Consider the following 21,596-nt stretch of genomic DNA (forward strand, 5'->3'; position numbering starts at 1 on the left):
CCAAATTTCCGGTAGATGTCTGAAAGGGATTGTAGAGACATAGAACAACAATATACTGTGCAGCCAAGTACTTCTAAAGTAGCAATAGAATGTAAGAGAAAAAAGTCAAGACAATGTAAAGAATTAAAAAAATGTATGCAGGAGTAAATCCTAAATAATCACTGGGTGTTGTTGAGCTGTTTCATAATGCTGAATATGCATTCAGGGGAAAAGTGGTATTTCTTAGCCAGCGACTGAGTTCCAGTAAAGTTTTGGACATGGTTACTAATACTTTAGATTATAGTCATGTTATCAGTTATCAGATGACCGGATGAGGTCATGGAGCTGGGGGGCTGATGGAGCCCTTACCTTTATGTCTTTGGAGGAGGGGTGGTGTCTGCAGGGCCGCGGTGGGGACAGCCGGTGTTGGCGCGGCCTGAAAGGAGCCGTTGTCCTGCTGCATGTGCCAAGTGGTGTCAGCCCGCCACTGGCTTTCACAGCACGCTTCACAGTGGAGGTCGTGGCGAGTGGACCAGGAATACATTAGGAAAAGCTGTTCAAACATATGGCGTCTTTTTGAGATGCAACTGATGCTTTGATTGATTTTGCGTAGCACTGTTTTATTATTAATCATATTTTAAAAACTGAATAATTCAAGTTATGGTTTCTTTTAATCATTTAACCTATTTTTTTTTCTTTTCTTAAGATGTTTCCCTTCCTCACTTAAGAGTGCACCTAAACCGCATTGACGGTAGAGTTTTATTCACTTTCTTGATCTCAGTGTTTCTGCCAGATGATAAATCTGAAGTGGTGACTAGTCTGGTTCTCAGACATTTTGGTCACTTTGATGTTCTTTCCCACTCGCTTACATCCACATTTATAGTCAGGCAGTACCTCTGTTGTTAGAAACCTCCTCTCTGTGAGGCAGATGTCCTGGAATGCACAGCTGTTTTACAGTATTTTCTACAGTTTAAAGATAAAATGATGGCTTGTTATCCATCATGAGCTTCACAGCAAAGGATACATGTCCACAGCCTCCACCATATAGAAAACCTGCACACCACAATCTTCATTCATCCACCAGATATACAGTGTTTGACTTTTTGACCTGTGCATTAAGTTTCAAATCCTTTCATTTTGTAATAACTACGTTTTTCAAAAAAAAATCGAAGTAAGGTAAATTTAATTTTTTGGAATTGGCAGTAGCTCTTGAGTCCACTTGTATTGAAGAAGTTACTTGAAGAGACAACTTCCTGTTTCTGATGATATTCTTTGAGTAAAAATGTTTCTGTCATTGTGTCGTCATTTCAAATATCAGGATGTTGCACAAACAATACTATGAATCTTAATTGTACTTGTATTGTGTATGTAAAACTGTAACAGTGCAATTTCTCTGAAGCGGCCTTCTATTATAGTGGTGTGTCAAATTTGGAGCATAGATTTTGTTCTATAGATTTTCTCTCTTTCCTCTCCAGGCCTCCGCCCAGTGACTGTCACCAACCATGAGCGGTGGAGTGAACATCAAAGTCATATCTCAGAGTCAGAGCGACGCAGGTGTCAGCTCGAGTCTGCCTCTACCTCGAAGCATGATGCCTCTCTCCAAGGTGGATCCTAAACAACAATACGGCGGCACCCCCAATCCCACGACGCAGTATCAACATGCAACCAAACGACAGCCTTCCTACTCTTCATCTGCTGTGTCCTCGGGTCCTGCAGAGCTGCTGAGAGGTGCAGCTTTAAAGAACCACCTGCTGCAGCAACAAGCCGGCACGTATTCTCATAGAAGCCCAGCAGCTACTGAGCGAACTGATGGAACCTGCTCGGCGTACAGCAGCCCTCAGATCCGAAAGAGGGAAGTCCGACGCTCTAAAGACACGCTGGACCTCCGGGCCAGCACGCTGACCCAGACGGCTTTGCGGGACCTCCAGTTGAGACGAACCACCAACAAAAACTGGACCTTTGGAAAATACCGTCTGAAGAGCGTGGACAACGCAGCCGAGGGTGACGCCTTGTGCCGGCTCTCTGCTAATGTCCAGTCAGGACACGGAAGAGGACGTCTCTTTTATACTAAAGGTGCAAATGGGAATGAGATACCGGGGGTGTCTTCAGCTGGAATGGGCGATATCCAAAAAGAGGTGAGGAATATCTCCTACCAGCACATGGGAGCTTCAGAAAGAGGCATGACCAGTGGCAAATCAAAGTCTTCTCATCACACTTTCAACATGCCACGCAGAGGGAGTGAGCCAGGAAAAGTCAACATGGCCGCTGTTGCCCCCTTTAGGTTCAGGTGAGGGCAGTGTTTCACCCATTTAAGATGGGAAGATAAGCAGCATTGCAGAGTTTATTTTTAGGACACATTTCGAATATGATGCAGCCGTAGGGCATCTCATGTTGTCTCTTGGAAATCGTCATCTTTGTTTAATAAGAAAAAGTATTTTCTACTTTTATTAGCACAAAATTGAATCTGTGTTTTGCATGTTTCTTTCTTTTCTGCAGGTTTCAGGTCCATGAGGACACAGATCCAGCCCTCGATGATCTTAGTGACTGTTCCTCTGACTCCATGGAGGTCTGCTGTGATGAGCTAGGTGAGTCTCTTTCAATCTTTTCCCACTGATGTTTCCATCCTGGGAATGTAGACACACATGATGCTCTTAACCAGTGGTTCCTGGGCGTCCCGACTAATTCGAAAGGGTCGCAAGATGATGGAATGGATATTTAAGGAAAAACATATTCCTGTGTTTTTTTAAAATCTGTTCTTTTCTCATGAAATACCGAAAACTCTTCTTCTTCAGTCCTCTAGAAATTATTCAAATGAACGGCAACGACCCCGGCTGGTTGCACCAGATTACCCATCTCTATTTCTCCTTGTTTCATGTCATTTCTTGCCCGTTTACTATCACAATAAGGCATAAGATTCCCCCCAAAAATACATAGAAGACTTAACCTCAGCTCAGACATATGCAGCAAGTGACAAGAGGTTGCAAGCCAAAAATGTTGGGAACCACTGCAATAAACCAATAAACACAAAACTCTGATGCTCAATAATGAAAACAGGATGATATCTGATATATCCAGGATTTTATAAAGAGCAGGCTGTCCATGAAGTTTAATCACTTTATTGGCTTACAATTGAATTCAGCCTCTGTTTTTATGACGTACTAGTCTTTCACTGTAGTGTCAGAACAAGTTTACTTAAATCTTGCAAAAAATCTAACTTTTTCACTCAGTTCACAGCAATCAATCACTTTTATTTTGTAAAACTCTGTTTTTCCAATTGTGTAATGTGGCATCCTGTAACACCCAAGCTTTAATATGGCTGAATGTTGACACTGGACTCTGTTCAGCATGGCAGTTGTTCTCACCAGGGCTGCTGCCAACTCGTCATGCTGTATGTACCACCTGTTATGTGCATCAGGATTTCCTGAACTGCTTCATTTCTTTCTTTATGTGCGTGTGGGAAAACAGATTCTTGGCAGAGATCACGTCTCTCAAATCACACAGCACTGTTTCCTCAGTGTTTTTTTTTTGTCTCTTGTGAGCCATCCTGATTATATTCACGTCATTTCTGTCGGTGCTGTGTTAAACATTACAAGTTAAGTGTTTTGTTCTGATGCCATGTTGCTTAGAGACTGACATACAAACATGACGTGCGTACACAAACACACACTATATTTTGCTTGGTCAATATTTCATTATTTTAAGGAACTGGGAATACCTTGCTGATTGAAGGCAATTCACCATCAGCAGATATAACCACAACTACTCAATCAATTAGTTCCAATTAGAGAGAGATTACATAACTAAAGATCTACTCTAAATAAGTGATATTGATTTAAGTAAGCAGACGCCATTGACCCAGGGGTAACAGCTGTGACCACAAGACAGAATTAATACTTAAACCTGTTTGTTGTTTGAGTTCACATTCGCTATAGAACTAGCCAGCTAAGGCTGCGACCGACGGAACACTTTTCTTAGTGACATTGATTTGACTGGCTAGCTAGCTTGTCTTATTGTAAAACATACCGTCTTAAGTAAGTTTTATTTTCCGTTTGTCAAACGTACGCAATGTTCTACACTTTTGAATCTTGCTAACAAGGCTTTCCGGCTTGTAGCTGAAATGTTCTGTGAGCTGAGTGGATTAGAAATATCTCCCATTGCCAGGTTGTGTCTAAAGTTTGCTCGAAACTTCACTCGAAAATGTACTCGAACAGTGAACAACGTTCACATTACAAAAGAGCCTTATGGGATGGTCATGATTGTTCAAACCCTCAGATGTTACGGACTTGTGTCTTGTGAAAAACTTTACATTTTGATTGTAAAACGCATGGAAATATGAACTTGTGGTCTTAATTTTATTTCTTTGGCCAGTGACCATGGTATAAACGGAATAATGCCCTTCGAGGTGTTCATAATCAGGAATTGATGGACTCCACGGAGGCAGCAGAAGCAAGAACATGGCCTTCCCATCGTCCATTTATTTCTGATAATGGACCCACTTTGGGCATTATCCCAGCAGCATTATGTTCAAAGCCTAAATTACTTGGCTGCATCACTTTACAAGTAATTTTGGTTACAATGTCTGATATATTTGTTGCTCCTGATCACCCAACATGCAGACGTTTGAGAAACGACCTCATGTAATTGCACCAGGGCTATTATAAACCCCTCTAACTGTGTTCTTAATTACCATAATGACTTAGAGGGGTGAGAGCCTAGCCAGCCTCCTCAGGGAGAGACGAGACAAGGGACAGAGCGGCCCTCAGCTGAGGGTGGACAGATGCAGGACTGGGAGATCGAGTGAGTGGTTTGATGGGAGGATCGGCTTTCACCTCCTGTCTGGGAGTTCCTCTTGTCCCCGCTGGACGCACCCGAGGGACACTTAAATTCAGTTTTTGACCATAGAGCAGAGAGATGTGTCTTTGTAAGCTGTCATCCAGCTTCAACTACAAGTTAGCTGGAAGATAAAAAATAGGGTTGTTTAATGACGGTTCCATTCAGTAGGAAACATCTGCAGAAACTAGGGCTCTGTTAGGATCTCTGGTGAGAAATTTTACTTTAAAATGACTAAAGTTTCACAGAAGGGAGGATTCACCTCTCAAGGATGCGTACGAAACAGCCAATTAATCACTCAAATGTTTAAACAAGATGGTTTTACCTCTTCTATCACTTCCAGCAGCTTGAGTTCATCATGAAGGGATTATTTGCTCAGCACATGAAGACACTCTCATAACTGTTCAGGTCAGTCTTCATCCCTCAGGCTGCTCGCATTCCTGCAACACAATGATTCTATTAGATCCCTATCGAGGGGCTTTTGTATAGCAATAATTACCACATGACTTCGACATCATCCACAAACACAATCTTCACACATGCCTGTAACACCATGCTTCGGCCTACATTGATGTTCTCCGGGGTTTTCCCCTTTGAGCACATGTGGAGGTTCTTGAATCTGTTGCTGTATAGCAGCTGAGCAGCCCCAAAATGATCACATGTGCTGTCCAGGGAAATATATAATACACAGCTGTGTAACTGTGCTGTCATACCATGCACACACACACACACACACACACACACACACACACACACACACACACACACGCACACACACACACACACACACACACACACATAATTACTCAGCTGGCCAGTTGGAGAGTTGGAATCAGACCCAGATGTGAAAGAGACCAACTGAAAGATGCAGCTCCACCCTTCCCCTCTCCTTAGACGTAGTGGCGATTTGAGAGTTTCTACATTTTTATCTCCAGGACATTTTACTCAAAACTGTCAAATGTCAGCCCAAACGCTTCTAGCAAGGAGTCAGAACTTAGGAGGGATTTAGGAAACTTCTCAGAACAAGAAAGTAACAGAAAGCTTTCCCTAATGAGGAGGTGTGTGGCTCAGCGGTCAGGTTTGCAGTAAATATGGCATTTCGGAATTAGTTATCTTATGATTCATCAAGAAACCTTATTCCACAAAATAATTAAGCTATTCAATGCATCGTGGGAGTAAGGTCACAGTCTGCATGTGCTGGAGTCAGCAGGGGAGCCTTGGAGCTCGTGATGAGGAGGAACAAGACATGCCATTGTTTCCAGAAACTAATTGCCAGATCAAACCACCTCACTGGTCCATGAGCCGCCCCAGGTGCCCTGAAACCCAAATAAAAATAAAAAAACGCATTGGAGTGTGGTGCAAACCCATTGTGAGTGTCAGAGCGGGACCCTCTGGGCATTGTCGCTAACAGGTCAATCATATCCGGTGGATCAGCGCCATCTAGCATGCTTGTAATCAGTCATGCTGTGTTGTGGAAGAGAGCAACTCATTCACCTAATAGGAACTAAAAAAAAAATTTCTATTCACCAGTGTTGTATTCGGATTATTTAATGAAGACATTTTATTTGATGAGCACATAACAACATGGGGGTTGTATCACAGTAGTTTATGGAGAAGGTTCATGTTTCTTTGGCGGCTGTGTTTTAGCAGAGCGCCGAGGTCTGCTGCAGATGACATGCGGGCGGAGAGAGAGGGTGGTTTCCATGGAGCAGCGCTGCATGCGACCGCTGCAGAGCCTCCTTGAGCCTCCTGAGAGACGGCCCTCGGGAATATCTTAAAATTATGATTCCACTCATATGTTAGCAAAAGAAAACATGGCCGAAAATTATGTGACAGGATTTTCAATCAACCAAAATCCTGTGTGTGTGTGTGTGTGTGTCACACTGTTTTGAAGATATTTCCAAAGTGTGGTTTTGGGTGTGTTTCTTGCTTACACTGGCACATCTTGTTGCTCGCTCAGTCTGCTGAAGTGAAGTCACTCATTTGGCCGATACACTTTTTGGATTTCAAGCCAAGTTTTCTTTTTAGTTTTCAATAACACTATATGTACATTAGCCTTAAACATCCATGTCATCATTGTGAAGAGTACAGTTCTCCATATAAAGCGTATAGCACTGCTGATTCTTACCATACGATTTATCCATCTGTTAATCTGGAATTGATACCGTAAGGAAGCTCAGACAGGATCAAGAGATAATCTGGATGCTCCAGTTGTTTTATGTGGGATTTTGACAGTGATAATGATTTCTGCCATGGCCTGGAATTACAAATCTGAATGTGCATCCATTCACATTAACGACGCGTCCACTAACATCACAAATCATGCATCATGTTGAATGTATTGAACAGGGAGCACTGTAGGTGATGGAGGGGGAGGGGAAGAACAAAGGAATCAGAGGAGATGGTGGGAAAACATGGTGCGTTAGAGGAGAATGGCGCCTGGTTTTTAAATATACAGATGATCATTTCTCATCGCTCGCTTGCATTTCGCATATTCTGCTGAGACACAGCAAAGCATCTTTTAAACGAAGGAAAAAAAATGAGGGAAGGAGGAGGCATGATGGGAGGAAGGGAAGTGGGAGGCGAGGCAGAGGCAGCAGAGAGCAGGGGGAGGAGGGAGCGTTGATGCGTCTGCTGTCGCTGTCATTCCGCTGCTGCGCGGCTCAGCGGCAGGAGAGTGTGCTGGAGGGAGGAGGGTAGAAAAAATCGGAGGAAAGGAGGACGGGAGGGAAGGAGAGAAAGGGAGTGCCTGGGCAGCACTGCAACAGCTGCAACTGCAGCAGCCTGTAAGGAGGAAAAAGAGGGAGAGAAGGAGACGGAGGGAAGAAAGAGAAGGCTGCAGGACTGCCATAGAGGAAGCATTTTTATGTATGTTTTTGCACAAGGAAAAGGGTTTGATACGGAAGCCAGTGTTCTCCCTCGCTGATGCTTTTCTACATGGTCTCATGCAGGAGGCATGCTTGGAAATAGTGTGAAAGGCAGAGAAGGAGACTTGAAGATGGAAAGGACGGATAGCACAAAGGCATACGGCCAAGCAGATGGCAAAGGAGTTGGTATGGCAGCCAAGAGGGCAAAGTCTGGAGTGCCCCAGAGCACACAGAGGGGTGAACTGAAGGTTTACCGGGCGGGTAGCTCTGAGGGCAGGCTACCAGTGTCCTCCAATCTCCGCAAGCAGAGGTCCATGACAAACCTGGCTGTACTCACTGACGCCGAGAAGAAGTTGCACCTTTATGAGCCCAAGTGGTGTGATGACATGGCCAAGCCCGGAGCAGGGCAGTCCAAGATGGGCAAGCCAAAGACAGCAGGGGTGGGCAGCAGTGCCGGAGGTTGTGCCCCTCTTTCTCGAAACCTATCCAAATCGGAACACTCGCTGTTCCAGGGCAAGCCCATGCCCTTCAGCCCCCTGGCTGCTCCATCTCCTCTGAGCAAGCTGAGCCGCATACCTCGTGCTCCTTACGCTGAGGTGAAGCCCATGAGCAAGGCGGCGCCCGAGGACGGGAAGTCGGATGACGAGATCCTCTCCAGCAAGGCGAAGGCCAACGCTAAGAAGCAGGGAGCCGGACCTGGAGGGGAGTCCGGTTCCAAGGGCCAAGGGGAGGAAGGGGGAGACAAGGCTTTCCTGAAGGTGGACCCAGAACTGGTGGTGACGGTGCTGGGCGACCTGGAGCAGCTGCTCTTCAGTCAGATGTTGGGTGAGTACAGCAGAGCAGTCTTGATACCTGTACAACCCCAGGGCCCCCGACAGTATGTGTGGCAACCATGTGCTACAAACCAAACGCCCCGCTTGTAAGATCTCTCAGTGCTTCTCGGCAGCACGCCCCCTTCGATGCAGCCGCCACACGGCACCTGCTTGCTCCTCCAGACCCACACCACCCTAGAGCGGATTTAATGCAGTTCGACGACGAAGAAGAAGATATCCTTGTTGTGCTTGCAAAGCATGCTCCCCTTTATATTATTTCATTGAATGCTACATCAGTTTGGCTTCCTATCAACCATTCAGCTTTACGTAAAAATGCCAAAGCTATAGTGATGCTCTGTTGTTCTTATTCCTCCAGCATGTCGTTTAGGTGTCTGAGGCCGTTGATGTGAAACATGCTTGCTTTATATCATAGCGTTGCTGGCTGAATGCATGAAAAAAGCCTGAAGGGTTTCGGGATTATTACCAGCGAACTGATCTCCTTTTCTAGAGCTCTGGTTTGCTGCAACATGTGCCGATGCACTCCAGGGTTCATCCACTCCTCCACGTAACGCTTCCCATAAAAAGAGAGATGGGGAAAGAAGGCATGCCATATTGAATTCATTTGAGGCACACAGACACATATTTAGCCTCCTCGCAGCTCCATTCATCTGTAGAGCGCTGACAGATGGTTTACGCGGCGGTGCAAAAAGAAAGGAAAATGGCTTTCTCTCTGGAGGTGTAGGTCAGGTTTATAGGCAGAGCTGGGTGAATAATAAGGGTTTTGATCACATGATGGTGATTCCGATGACTTCCATCATATTTTCTTTGTATACCAAAGCATGCCTCCTTGTTTAGCTGCAGGTGTTGTATTTATCTAATTATGATCTGATCAGAATTCAGTTTTCCTCTGTTTTCACTGCAAGGTTATTGGACTTCTTAGATTTGAGTTATTTTACAGTTTAGACCTTCAAATCTATTGTAGTGACTATTGTATAGAAAGAGAGACTGAACATTACACCCTTTAATGCATACAACTGCATTTTCTTATGTCAATGTTTTGGTTTCTGATGACACTTTTGATAGCAGGTTTTCTAATTTAAAGAACAGGAAGATTAGAGCATGAGAGCTTTGTATTAATTCATATTCCTAAAATCCTATCATTGACAAATCTGGTCCAAGCATGTTACACACCAACAAGCATCGCATGTACTATTCAATTATTTGTCATTCCATTGCTCCAGTATCTGCAGCAGAGCATGTTCTCAGTTGCATCTTAATGAACACATCTGTGGTGATTAAATCGGTTATTCATGCCTCATTAGCCCATATGGACGTCTATCACTCATGTTAGTCACACTTAGAGTCAACTACCAACTGTCAACAACAACAAGATTAGCAGCATCAGTGGTGTTTGGGTGTGAAACCACCACCAACATTTCTAAAAGCTCTGCAGAATCCGGCACCACGCCCACGTCTGCTTTATTAACCTAATAGCAGCAGAAAGCCTCGAGCTGATGCATCTTTTCTCCTCAATGTTACACTTTGACCGCTATGATCTGTCAAGATCAATTCAAAGTCGTTATTCCTCATAAAGGGGAACTTATTACCTAAATGAATTATTTATCATCTTTGAAGATGATAATCCAATATGCGCCTTTGACAAGTGCTTTTGTGCTCATGAAAGGAAAACCAGGAAACAGAACATGGTGATATAAAAGCAGGAAACAGTGATTATTGACTTAAATTGATCAGCCAGATCAGAGAAAATGATCTTCAATGATATATTAATGTGTTGCATTCATGGCAGCATTTGCTGAGCACTCTTTTCTGCATGGTGGACTGGAACTTTTGTCCTTGTCCTGACGGCATGTGGGCAGCCTTGCTACTGTAAATAGATCTATTTATTAAAAGTCTGCTCTGTTTCTGCAGCATATCTCATTATAAGATGGCTGAAAGGACGCTATTTATGACCATAGAGGGTCTCTTTGTTTACCAACATGGCATTAAAACCTTAGTCAACAGGCTCATCTATTGAGCTCGCCATCTAAGTTTGTGCACGTGGCTTGTCGTACAGTAGTGGAACATCGTCTTCATCACAAGACGAGCCTGCAGATAATACGACATAATAAAACACTTGCGTTCAGATCAAGTGGAGCTTTCATGCTTTTATTTTGTGGTTTCTCATCTCATCTCATTAAATACTTGCAACTTCTATTTGACTGAAGTCTTCTTCCTCTTTTCTGCTGTGTAATAAATGGAAACGGACTAGCCTCAAATACGTTTCTTGAAAATGATGAAAGCACGATGACAAATAGATTCCAGGTCATTAGAACGATAGATAGGAAGCTGAAGATGAGAGTAGAAAAGACAGCAGGACTCCTGGAAAAAGGGCACGAGCAAACGTCATTGCATTGTAATTATAAGTGATCTGTCATGCAAGATCTCAAACATATATGGCCCACAGCTATGTGGGTTGAATATGAGTAGAATATGAAGCGATACAGGCATGTAAGGATCATAAAATCGTGCCTCTTAAAGGTACAGTAAGTTTAACGTAACATTTTTTAACATAAAAACCCATAGTTGTGAACTCTGATCCAATGACACAGGCTTTTAAAATGGAGTCTGATAAAGACTTCCGTTCCTCTCACTAATAGGCTTGTTTGTTTATGGAAATTTGGATGGAAATAGTTTTTTAAGGTAATAACTAAAGGCCTTTAATAATACTTGAGAATTCATTTTTGCCATGCTTTAATTTGCCTGTGTCGATGTAGATCACTTCCTGTGACATCATTCGTAGGACTTTCCCGATTCACATCTGCTTCAGTATTCTGTCAGAGTTGTCCTGCTCTGTAATGGAGGCATCACTGCAATGCAGGGTGCCAGAGGACTGTCAGTCACTGCACAGTGAATAATGCATACAACAAGGGTTGCCCCCTCTTATTCGATAAGTCGACTCGGTTGTTTTGGTCTTAGTCATCTAAGATCTTGTTCGTCAATCAGTCATTCTTTATGCTTTTTTTCAGGCTTAATGACTTATTTCCAAGAAACTTATGAGCACATCTCTGGTAAACACAAGATTCAAAGTGGTGCTTTTGTCTCATTCTTTGTGGAGAAACTCTGTCTTACAGATCTGTTGATAAAATCAACTAATCGATTAGTCGACAAAATCTAAGTGTTGGTCAACTGAGAATGTATTTGGTTGAGGCCAGACCTACATACAACAGTATATACGGAAAAACAGATGTGATACACATATGTGCTCTGTGTCCAGGATGCAGGTTTGAATACTTTCCCAGGAATTCATAACATATAAGTTAGCAGTATGCCAGAATTAGAATGTGGCTAGTGGTGGGTTTTATGAATGTGCTGTGAGTAAATGATTCAGCAACATATTTCCTTTGATTTTTGCAAAAATATCAGATTATGTTATTCAAATTATGATTTTAGCAACTAAAGCATTATTCAACTTTTAATGATTATGTTTAGGCACTTGCAGCAATTTGTTAAGATTAAGGAAAATTCATAGTTTTGATTTAATACAGAAAATAAATCAGCGGTGACTCGAAGCACGTGACTTCAAGTTAACATGTTATTTAAACCACAATCTTTGACTTGTCTGTGAACGCAACGCAGAATGTTTACATTGCTTTGAATGGAACATGCAGCACATTTCTGACAACTGGAACCTTGATAAACATCAATTATTGTGTATGAAATCACTTCCTCTTTACTAAGACCTGCACTGTATTCAGTGTCCACCATTTATTTGACTGTCTGTTGTGTCTAATTTCTGCTAAGAATCCCATAAAGCACCACATCACATTTTATAAATGCAGAACAGTCATGTGACAGTTACTGATGAAAAAATCTCTCTGTAATGCTTAGTGAAGACTAAACTAATAAGTGTAAATAATTGTTGGTGGATAGTGAATGAAGCGATGGGTTTGTAAGTGAAGGACCATTGACTTCCACTGATGATTAGATTTGTATTTTAGGTCTTAGAAGCCCTGAGAGAAGTCTGCTACTATATAAAGTATATACGTAAGTTGCATTAAAGAATCCCTGCTCAAAGAAGCTAATAATAAAACCTGAGCCCAGACAAGTTTCCAACAACATAATATTTAACATTAACTCAATATCTCATTTAGGGTGGCTCATAAATCATAAAATGCTGTGATGTTCAAGTATGTACACGTATATTGGGTTATACTGTCTGGGTACACACGTTTCCAGATGACGATTTATTGTTTTTTCATTGAGACCATATATTGATGTATTTGGATGCTAATGAAACCAGCTAATGTATCAATGGCTCTATTATAAACAAGCCTTCAGCTTCATTGCAGATTTGGACTCCTATCTCTTGTGCTGGTTTTAAAGAAGGACGTTAGCGAGTGTGTTTTGTACGAACTGTGTGTAAATGTTTGCATGTGATATTGATGCCCTCTATACACCCTGTGAATGAGTTCAACATCCTAATATGAGAGCAGCCCATTATTTGACGCCTGCTCCCCTGACATCTTCCCCTCTCCTCCAGCTATTCCAGTCAATGCACTGCATGTTAATTTCTTTTTCCCCAAGGGGGTCTCAGCTCCCCACAATGCAGTGGAAAGCCCCATCTCATTTTGTTTTAAGACAGGGTGGTTCCTCTCATTTGTTTACAGCTAACACAACAACATAATTGTACTGTAATATTGATTTGACACGGTCATGACCCACTGACTGCACACTTTACATCGCACACAGCTCTGTCCAAATAAGCTGACCTGCAGCGAAATCCCGTCTGGCTGCAGTTCAGCTGCTTGTTAGCCGCACAACTTCAGCTGAATGACTCTGAGTTAATGCTCGATAACACAGAAGCTCTGCAGAGAAAGGAAAACTCCTTGGAAAACATCCTGCTGTGGCTTGAATGTCAGAATACATCCCCCTGGTGGTCAAGCGAAGTTAGAGGCAACCTTTCAGTATTTCATTCTCCAGGATGTACCACGTCGGTGCAGAAGGCGGGGGTAGAGCGGAGGTTACCATGGTGAGGGAGTCCATGGAGTGAAATTTGTCTGCCTAATGATGTGAACATACACTGGCTATATATGCTTACAAAGAAGACACCTGTCACATGCATGTGGAGGCAGAAATGTCTGTCTGTGTGTGTGTGTGTGTGTGCATGCATGAATTCTCTTAATACTCCAACACAACCCACAGTGAAACAGCAGCATGTGTCTGAGTTTTATCTCGACGCACTAAATGTTTTATAACCTTTTGTTCTGCATGACTGACCCACAGACCCTGAGTCCCAGAGGAAGCGGACCGTGCAGAATGTCCTTGACCTCCGCCAGAATTTAGAGGATACAATGTCGAGTCTGCGGGGCTCTCAGCTCAGTCACAGGTAAGTGCACTACATCTGCATTTTTAGGACATTATATTGCCTCATAATGCTGTCTCCCACACCACTGGCTAGTATCACACAAAAAACAATAAAGGCAGTGTATGTCTTGCACATGAAATCATAAAACCCTGAGCAATATTCTGTCTTTTGTTTAAACTGGAAAAAAAGAAAACACATGTGAACAAGCAACAGCAAGCTCGTTGGATCGATACATAACACAATCAAGTGTAAACAGTTTGGAGAGTTGCCACCTGGTGCACATCTGGCTTCCATCCTTCTTAAAGAGCCCGTCTCTGTTTCGTGGTCATGACTTCATTCTAAGAATCTCTCTGTTTAGCTCTCATAGGCAAAAGGCCCAGACATGAAATTGTTGTAGCAACAACAACAGCATAAGGCACTGGTGGAGGACAGGTCTTTTCATTTTCATTTGGACATACAAGTTGATATGTAATAGCCTGTGTAGCATGAATCAGGAACAACAATCTGCTTTTATCTCTTCAAACCTCCATTAAGAGTATTTTTTAGCTGAACACAGAATCAATTCTGCATCTTTATGAAGCTTTTTTAGCTGTTTAAGCTTACTATTGTATAGGTGAGTCTACGCTGCTCTCATTATCCCCTGTAGGCATCTGTTTCCTGCAAAAGAAAAGTGCTGATTAACCACTTATAAGTTACCTGGCCAACCTGAAATGGATGGCAGAGTTACTGATAAGCTGATGAAGAAAGACTGAGACTTTTGCAAACCAAAACCACAGCTACAAGTTCAATAACATCATAAACTTAGAATACAATCATGTTTCTCTCTGTCTGCTGAATGTGTCATTACGCAGTTGTTTGAAAACACATATACAACAACTTTAAAAGCTGGTACAAAGGTGGTAATTGTGTATCTGCCATTCTGTTTTGATCTTTTTTGGTTCGAAATGAATGAATAATCAATATCAACTCCATCCATTATCTTCTCTGTGAAATCTTGTGATTGTACCCTTGCTATTGGCCATACTTTCTCATTGGATGCTTGACGAGACATCTTGAAATCCTCAACAGTTATAGTTATGTTGTATAATGATCTTCAATCATTCAGATGTCTTTTGCAATGAGAGTAAAAATGTGTCTCTCCGTCAGGTTCAGTACTGGAGTGGCACCAGTTAGCCTCTATATTGATGAATTATCCATCAACAATGGATAAAAATACTCCCACAGTCGTAGCCATTGCAATATTTATTTGGGTGAGTTGGTACATGCAGTTATGTAATCGGCAGACACAGAAGACGCTCGCGGCCATCTGGAGGACATTTCTAACCCTGACTCACTTACAGGAGTGATATACTCTCCTCAGAATAATGGAAAGGTGGCTTTATACGACAAAGCAAAGTCCTTGGTGTGTGTGAATGTGTTGCTCAAAGAGACAGAGAGAGAGATCCTCTTTGCCATGTTAACATGGGGATATCGGATCGTCCATCTCTTTGTCTGTGGGTTTAAAGAGGCCACATTTCTAGTTTTAGTCCCTGAAGACGACGCGACACAACTGCTGTATCTGGGGCATCGGTGACTCAATGCCACTGTGGGTTTTCTTTGAAGGACAGAGCGAGAAGAACGTTTCACTGGGTGCTCTGGTCGCATTTGTGTCGTGCTGGACAAGAAAGTCAGCTAAATGTGTATGACCATAACACGCACTGACCTTTTTCCCCCCCCGTGTGTCGCTCTAGCTGTATGGACAGCAGTAATGTGGGCTACGACAGCGACGAGGCCAACGCTCACAGCATATCCAGCCTGTCCAACCGCTCGTCGCCTCTCTCCTGGCGCCACGGCCAGTCCAGCCCTCGCCTTCAGGCAGGCGATGCCCCGTCCTCCACGGGCGGCGGATACAAGGGGAGTAAGACGACCGGCTCCCAGTACACGGCCCAAACGATGCCGGCTCGCTGCTCCAGTCGCCTCAGTGGCACGTCTCGCATTGAGCTCATCGAAGGGTTGGATGACGCCGACCTCAAGTCCGGTTACCTGAGTGACAGCGACCTTCTAGGAAAGAGCCTTCCGGATGACGACGACAACCTGGGCAACGGGTAAGAGCACCTGAAGATGGGGTTGAAACCTCTTGTTGCCATAACAACAATGAACCAATCAGTGACAGCAGATTGGCTGCATGCTGGTTGGTCCGTTAGGCCTCCACCTTGTGACTTTAAAAAGGTCAGCAAGAAGTTGTTGTGATATTTCGTTGTACTCACGGTAAGCTGATGGGTGTCCTGCTGCAAATGCTTTTCACTGTTGCATTCTGCATTTCCATATTTTAATTAGGCCGCATAGGGGCTGTGCATTTTAACATTCAACAGTGGTTTCGTGTGACTTTTCATGCCGACATCGTGGCTTTCTGCTTTGTCTTGCTATCTGATGTTTTGCAAAAAGCATCAAAGAGCTTTCATCAGCAGTCTCTGCTTTTCTCTTGCTCTGAAAGGATTTCTCTCAGTGCCCATGACATTCTCAGAGGCTGTTTTTGCTGACAGTGAGAGAAGTTCTTCACTGAGGGGAGGACTTCAACTCATCAGGTGTCCTCTCGGTTACACAGTAAATGCTCCCTCATCTCTGACGGGTGGAAACTGTTCAGCTTCTGAATCTTTGAAGATTTTGTCAACAGGTTGAGAAGCAACAAATGGCTTCAATTAGACAATACTTTCTTTTTTTTCTTAACAGGAATGCTGCCTCCTACAGTTCCTTGTTTTTTCCTTCTTCTTCGCCTGTCTTCTTCACGCTCTGCTAATTGTTATTATTGTTCTTCTCCACCGTCCTGACCTTTGTCTTCTTCCTACTCTTCTTCTTATTATTCATCTTTTTCTTCACCTTCCTCTTTGTCTTCTTCACACTCTTCTTCTTCTTCTTTGTCTTTTGTCTTCTTCACACTCTTCTTCTTCTTTGTCTTTTGTCTTCTTCACACTCTTCTTATATTTTGCCTTCCTCTTCTTCAAGCTCCTCTTGATTTTGTTCTTTTCTTCTTCTTGGCCTTCCTGTGCTTTGTCTTCTTCATACTCTTCTTCTTCTTCTTCTTCTTCTTCTTCTTCTTCTTCTTTTTCTTCTTCTTCGCCGTCCTCTTTGTCTTATTGAAGCTCTTCTTCTTGTTCTTCCTCTGGTTCTCCTTCTTCTTCTTGGCCTTTTTCACCTTCACCCTTGCCTCCTTCCTCTCACATGCCTTGTGTGTCTTTATCTACTTCGCTCTCCCAAGTTGACAGCTGACAGTGAGAGTAAGAGAGAAACAATCCAGGACAGTACTCCAGTTTGATTTAGCAGCTTTATCGCTGTTGCACATGCAGTGGGATTTAAACTCAGCCCCTGGAGCGCTCACCAGTCCCTGCTAGCCAGGTCACGTTCTTACTACAGTGAGGACAAGAAAAGAAATGAGACTCATTTAGATGAGTAAAAATTAGAGCAACGAAGAAAAAGTTTGAAATGGGGTCATTTAAAGTTTCGTCAAAATTTGTAGCTGAGGAGAATCAGAACGATATAAGATTGCTACCAAGAATGATTAAAAAAAGAAGCATTGTATTAAATAAATATGGACGACTAGCTCCGTGTGTTAAGGTTTAGAATTTTTTTTGGAGGGAGGTGAAAAAGATCAGACATCAGAAACCTGATGAGGTTAGGATTAAACAGGGATTATCTCATATGGGTCCATTCCTCACAGTAACATCCGTGCACTCGCAATCCATTTAAATCTGCCCTGCATTTTGTCCCTCGCTGCATCAGCTCTACTGCTTCAAATTGATGTGAGAGGTGAGCACCACAGGCACCAAAGATCCTAATAATTTTACGTCGCCGTGTTTTCAAAAATGCATCATCATGCTCAGCGTTAGGCCTTCAAGTGTTAACAGTCCCGAAACATGCTGTCAAGGAGACAAGCTGTGAGACATCCTGATGGGTACAACCAGCCCCTGCTGTAGATTATTACCATATACACCAAGAGGATTATGGGTGTGTTTGGGTACATACATGGAAATGTCAAAAGAGTTATTACAGGCTATTGTGGCTGCCAAAACACAACAATACATGGAAACACTGGGGGCTGTTTTCTCCCTGACCTTGATTAGGTTGCATGTTTATATTTGGAAGATACAACACTGTGGGAACCCCTCTAATTTGCATGCTTTGGTGGTCTGCGTTTGCATTAGTTTCAGTGGAAAGCATCCCTCCTGCAGGAATACTGGAGAGCTGTTCTCTCTGTCAAGAATTAATCCTCCCTCATACCAACAACCTTTTGGTGCAGATAACTAGTTAATCCGGTTTTTGAAGCAGCCACTTGCTCTAATTTTCTTCCTCGCAGTTCCCTCTTGCAGATTTCGTGTTACATTTGCATTTCTACTGTACATCCCCTTGTCACACGCTCACACTCCGGCTCATTGAGAGCCATTAGCTGCCAGCTCTTGAAAATAGATCAGGCTCTCCCCCCCCTGCGTAACCATGGAAACCAGCTGGTAATCGACTGTATGGCGAGGTGCAATTTCTGTTCTCTTACACTTCTGTTCTCTTGCCCCAGTTTTCCCATGTTCATGCATTTCACTGATCTGAAATAAGCCCTAAATATAATGAACTAAATCTGAATGGTAGAGTGAGACTTGTTGACAATCAAGAATGGTTTTCAATATGTAATGCTTGAATCACGTATCAGACCATGTGTGTAACGCTTCAAACAACGTGGAAAGAGACAACCAGCTACTGGTGACATAATAAGACACAATGCATGTTGTTGATGGAACTACAGCACCATGCTCCACGTCTAATGGATATTGATTAACCCACACCAGACAGCACTGGCTATCTAAGGCTAAATGTGTACACACTGACAGTAATCACTGCTGCAGTGTGTCTGCCTTGCCAATAGTCTGATGCCACATACATCTCAATCTCCTCAAGAGCTCCATCTTTCCATCAGAGCTCTACAGCAACACACTGCTTATTAATGATAATCTGGTTTGGCCCAGTTCAGGAAAAAAAGTATTTAAGAAGCCTGTTTTATTCATAATTAATGTAGCTTCCTGTTTTGTTTCTGTGAAGCTGGGACTATTCATCTGTAACCAGTTGCTTTCATTACTAGTACAGATGTACAGTAAATAAAACCTTACGTGAAGGTATATGGTCACTTTTTGGACACTAGAGATTGAAAGATCTCAGAGACAACTTACTTGAGCAAATAGTAGCCCAATTGACTGACAAATACACAACCTCTACGATATCACTGGTCCATAAGGCTGTAGGCTAATAATTGTCCTCTTTCTCATCCAGTAGACACTGTGACGCCATAAATATGAATCGCCACATGACCAACATCAGTCCGATGGTCGCTCTCGTTTTAGCTCTGGTTTGGTCTTCACCAACTCTTGAGAAAAATGTTTAGGACTTCAACTTTCACCACCAACTAGTCACTGGCTTTGTCTGCAGTTTGGTGCAAGGTAGGTAGTGGTTTATAAGAGCTTGTTCCCTAAAAATGTTTGGCTGCTGCTGGAAGTTGTGTATTTCAGAGCGGCTCCTGGAGGTCATAAACAATGAGTATAGAGGCTAATAATCTCTGCTGTGTAGGATGTGACATATCTTAGGGTTTGTCACTACAAGCAACTCCTTTCACCTTACTCACAGTAGTTTGATTCAATGTTTCAAAGATTACCATAGAGTAAAATCACCTCCTTTCTGACACAAAAGTGTTTCACATAGGAAGTATTTATTATAGGACAGTTTCATTATATTGCATTATATACAGCAGTCTTTCAGTACACATCTTCAAACTGCTCTCATGGTAGAAAGAACAGATTACTTTTAGTTTAAACTGAAATTGCCAAAGTTGTGTGCAGTGAAATATTAGAACTATACATAATTGCCCTCAGTTGGCACTGTGTCTGCTTGAAATGTTGGGTAACATTTGATATAACAAGAGTTTTATTCTCATTTAACTTAATTGCTTGAGAATGAGCACCACTTCCTCACTGAGCGACTGTTTTCTCTCTCATGAGTGCTGAGGCGGCACCTTATTCAGCCGTGACCACGTCTGACCACGTCAGGAATCATAACTGCTTCCTGTGGTTACATTCTTGAAAACATATTGGCAAAGTTTCACCATGACTCGTATGATATCATCCATTTAAAACCCTGGTTTATGACTAGAGCAGTAATCTGATTATATTGCTTGTGTATGGTTGGATTTTTCCATATCTGGTAGATAAATTGTGACTACTGTTGAGCATTCAGTGGCATGTTAGTGGTCAGTCAATTATGGTTGATGTTTTACCGGCACTCAGCTGCAGAATATGTAAGCGCAGGTTAGCTTCTCATGTCGAATGCAGATGTTAACCCGGGAAAGTTACTTGTTTTTTCCATAATGTCATTTTAGTTGATGGGATGAATGCAAGCCTAATGTTTGCAGCAGAACATGTGAATTTCACTGGAGGCCCATCTCCCTGAACATGATGATTGTGTCTGACAGATTTACATTTTATCTTGGAAGATTAACAGTTTAAAAACCCTTAAATTGGAATAGATAATATAATATCTGTCAGCATTTGGTTTGGCTCCAAACTCTTTGGCTGACCTAGGAGAGAAGCAACGAAAGGCACTTAGCGGCAGTACAGAGCTATTGATGACTGCAAAGCCTCATAGAAAGCTGAGATCACGCCTCACTTTTGCTAGTTTTTGTTCCACAAACACGTTTTCTTTAATCAACCTCTCTTAAAACCTGAAACAGTTTATTGGAACTTTTTCGCTGAAAACAAAAGCGGAACAAAAACATTAAAGTTGTTGGCTGTACAACCCAAAAAAGTAACTGATACATTTACATATACATTTATCTCTCTACCCTGTTATATGACAGACAGACAAACAGACAGATGGATAAATAATTACTTAGATACATTCTTACTTTATTCATTCATTCATTTATTAATTTGTTCATTTCATTCAGGGACATTATAAACATAGTAAAGTGATAGTGTAGCCAGAACTACTACAGAGAGCTGTTACTATAATAGTGCTAATTGGAGGTAAATGCAAATATAAGGTGATTAACTGTGCATTTATTCCAAATGTAAGGTAGTTATTTACTTTTTAAAGAATGTGGTATAGATATGATATAAAGTATATTTTGGGAGACACAAATCTCTTCCACAGTACAGTACAGATTAATTTCAATAAGATGTTTTTATTCATCAGCTAACTGTTTAAGATTTCATGGCGGCACCATGTGCTGTTCGTGGCCTCACACATGACACAGAACAAGTCACAGTTTCGACATAGCTGATGCATAAACAGTAGAATACATATTGTGGATAAAGATGTGGTGCAGGTGAACCAAAAATAGCCTGTCCTGCTACAAGGTGACAGCAGGGTTTTTTTTTTGGGGGGGGGGGGGGGGAGGATGGGGACATCTCGGGATCGGGACCGTTCCATTTTGTGTCTCTATACGTCAGCATACATGTGGAGGCAGCAATGCAGAGCAGAGAAAGGAGGCTGGTTCAGCAGCATCACACTTCTGATCATGCGGCAACGTGGCTCGGGATGTGCTGCCATGGCAACCGTCTTCCACTGACCCACTGATGGACTGCCTCGTGTGTCGTGTGTGATAGCTGCTGAACGGATGTGTGTGTGTACGTGTACTTGTATCAACTGCTTGTGTGCGATAAAGAGAAAGAGAGAGAGAGACGTAGACAGAGAAAATGAGAGACAGACAGACAGAGAGAGAAAGTCGGGTGT

At 42.6% G+C, this 21,596-nt stretch overlaps 1 protein-coding gene across 4 annotated transcripts in view; it reads left to right on the forward strand.

The window, feature by feature from the left end:
- nav1b (neuron navigator 1b) overlaps nt 1–21,596 on the forward strand; it is a 68,811-nt gene that overhangs the window by 13,946 nt on the left and 33,269 nt on the right. For all 4 annotated transcript variants that reach the window (XM_076096893.1, XM_076096892.1, XM_076096895.1 and 1 more), the window contains exons 2-5: nt 1,455–2,266; nt 2,476–2,564; nt 13,772–13,874; nt 15,584–15,937. In XM_076096893.1, coding sequence (XP_075953008.1) covers nt 1,482–2,266; nt 2,476–2,564; nt 13,772–13,874; nt 15,584–15,937 — 1,331 coding nt within the window. In that variant the 5' untranslated portion in view covers nt 1,455–1,481. The remainder of the gene's footprint in view (nt 1–1,454; nt 2,267–2,475; nt 2,565–13,771; nt 13,875–15,583; nt 15,938–21,596) is intronic.

The sequence above is a fragment of the Anarhichas minor genome, unplaced genomic scaffold (assembly GCF_050575085.1).
Source record: "Anarhichas minor isolate MPS153535 unplaced genomic scaffold, ASM5057508v1 ptg000023l, whole genome shotgun sequence".
Taxonomy (NCBI): domain Eukaryota; kingdom Metazoa; phylum Chordata; class Actinopteri; order Perciformes; family Anarhichadidae; genus Anarhichas; species Anarhichas minor.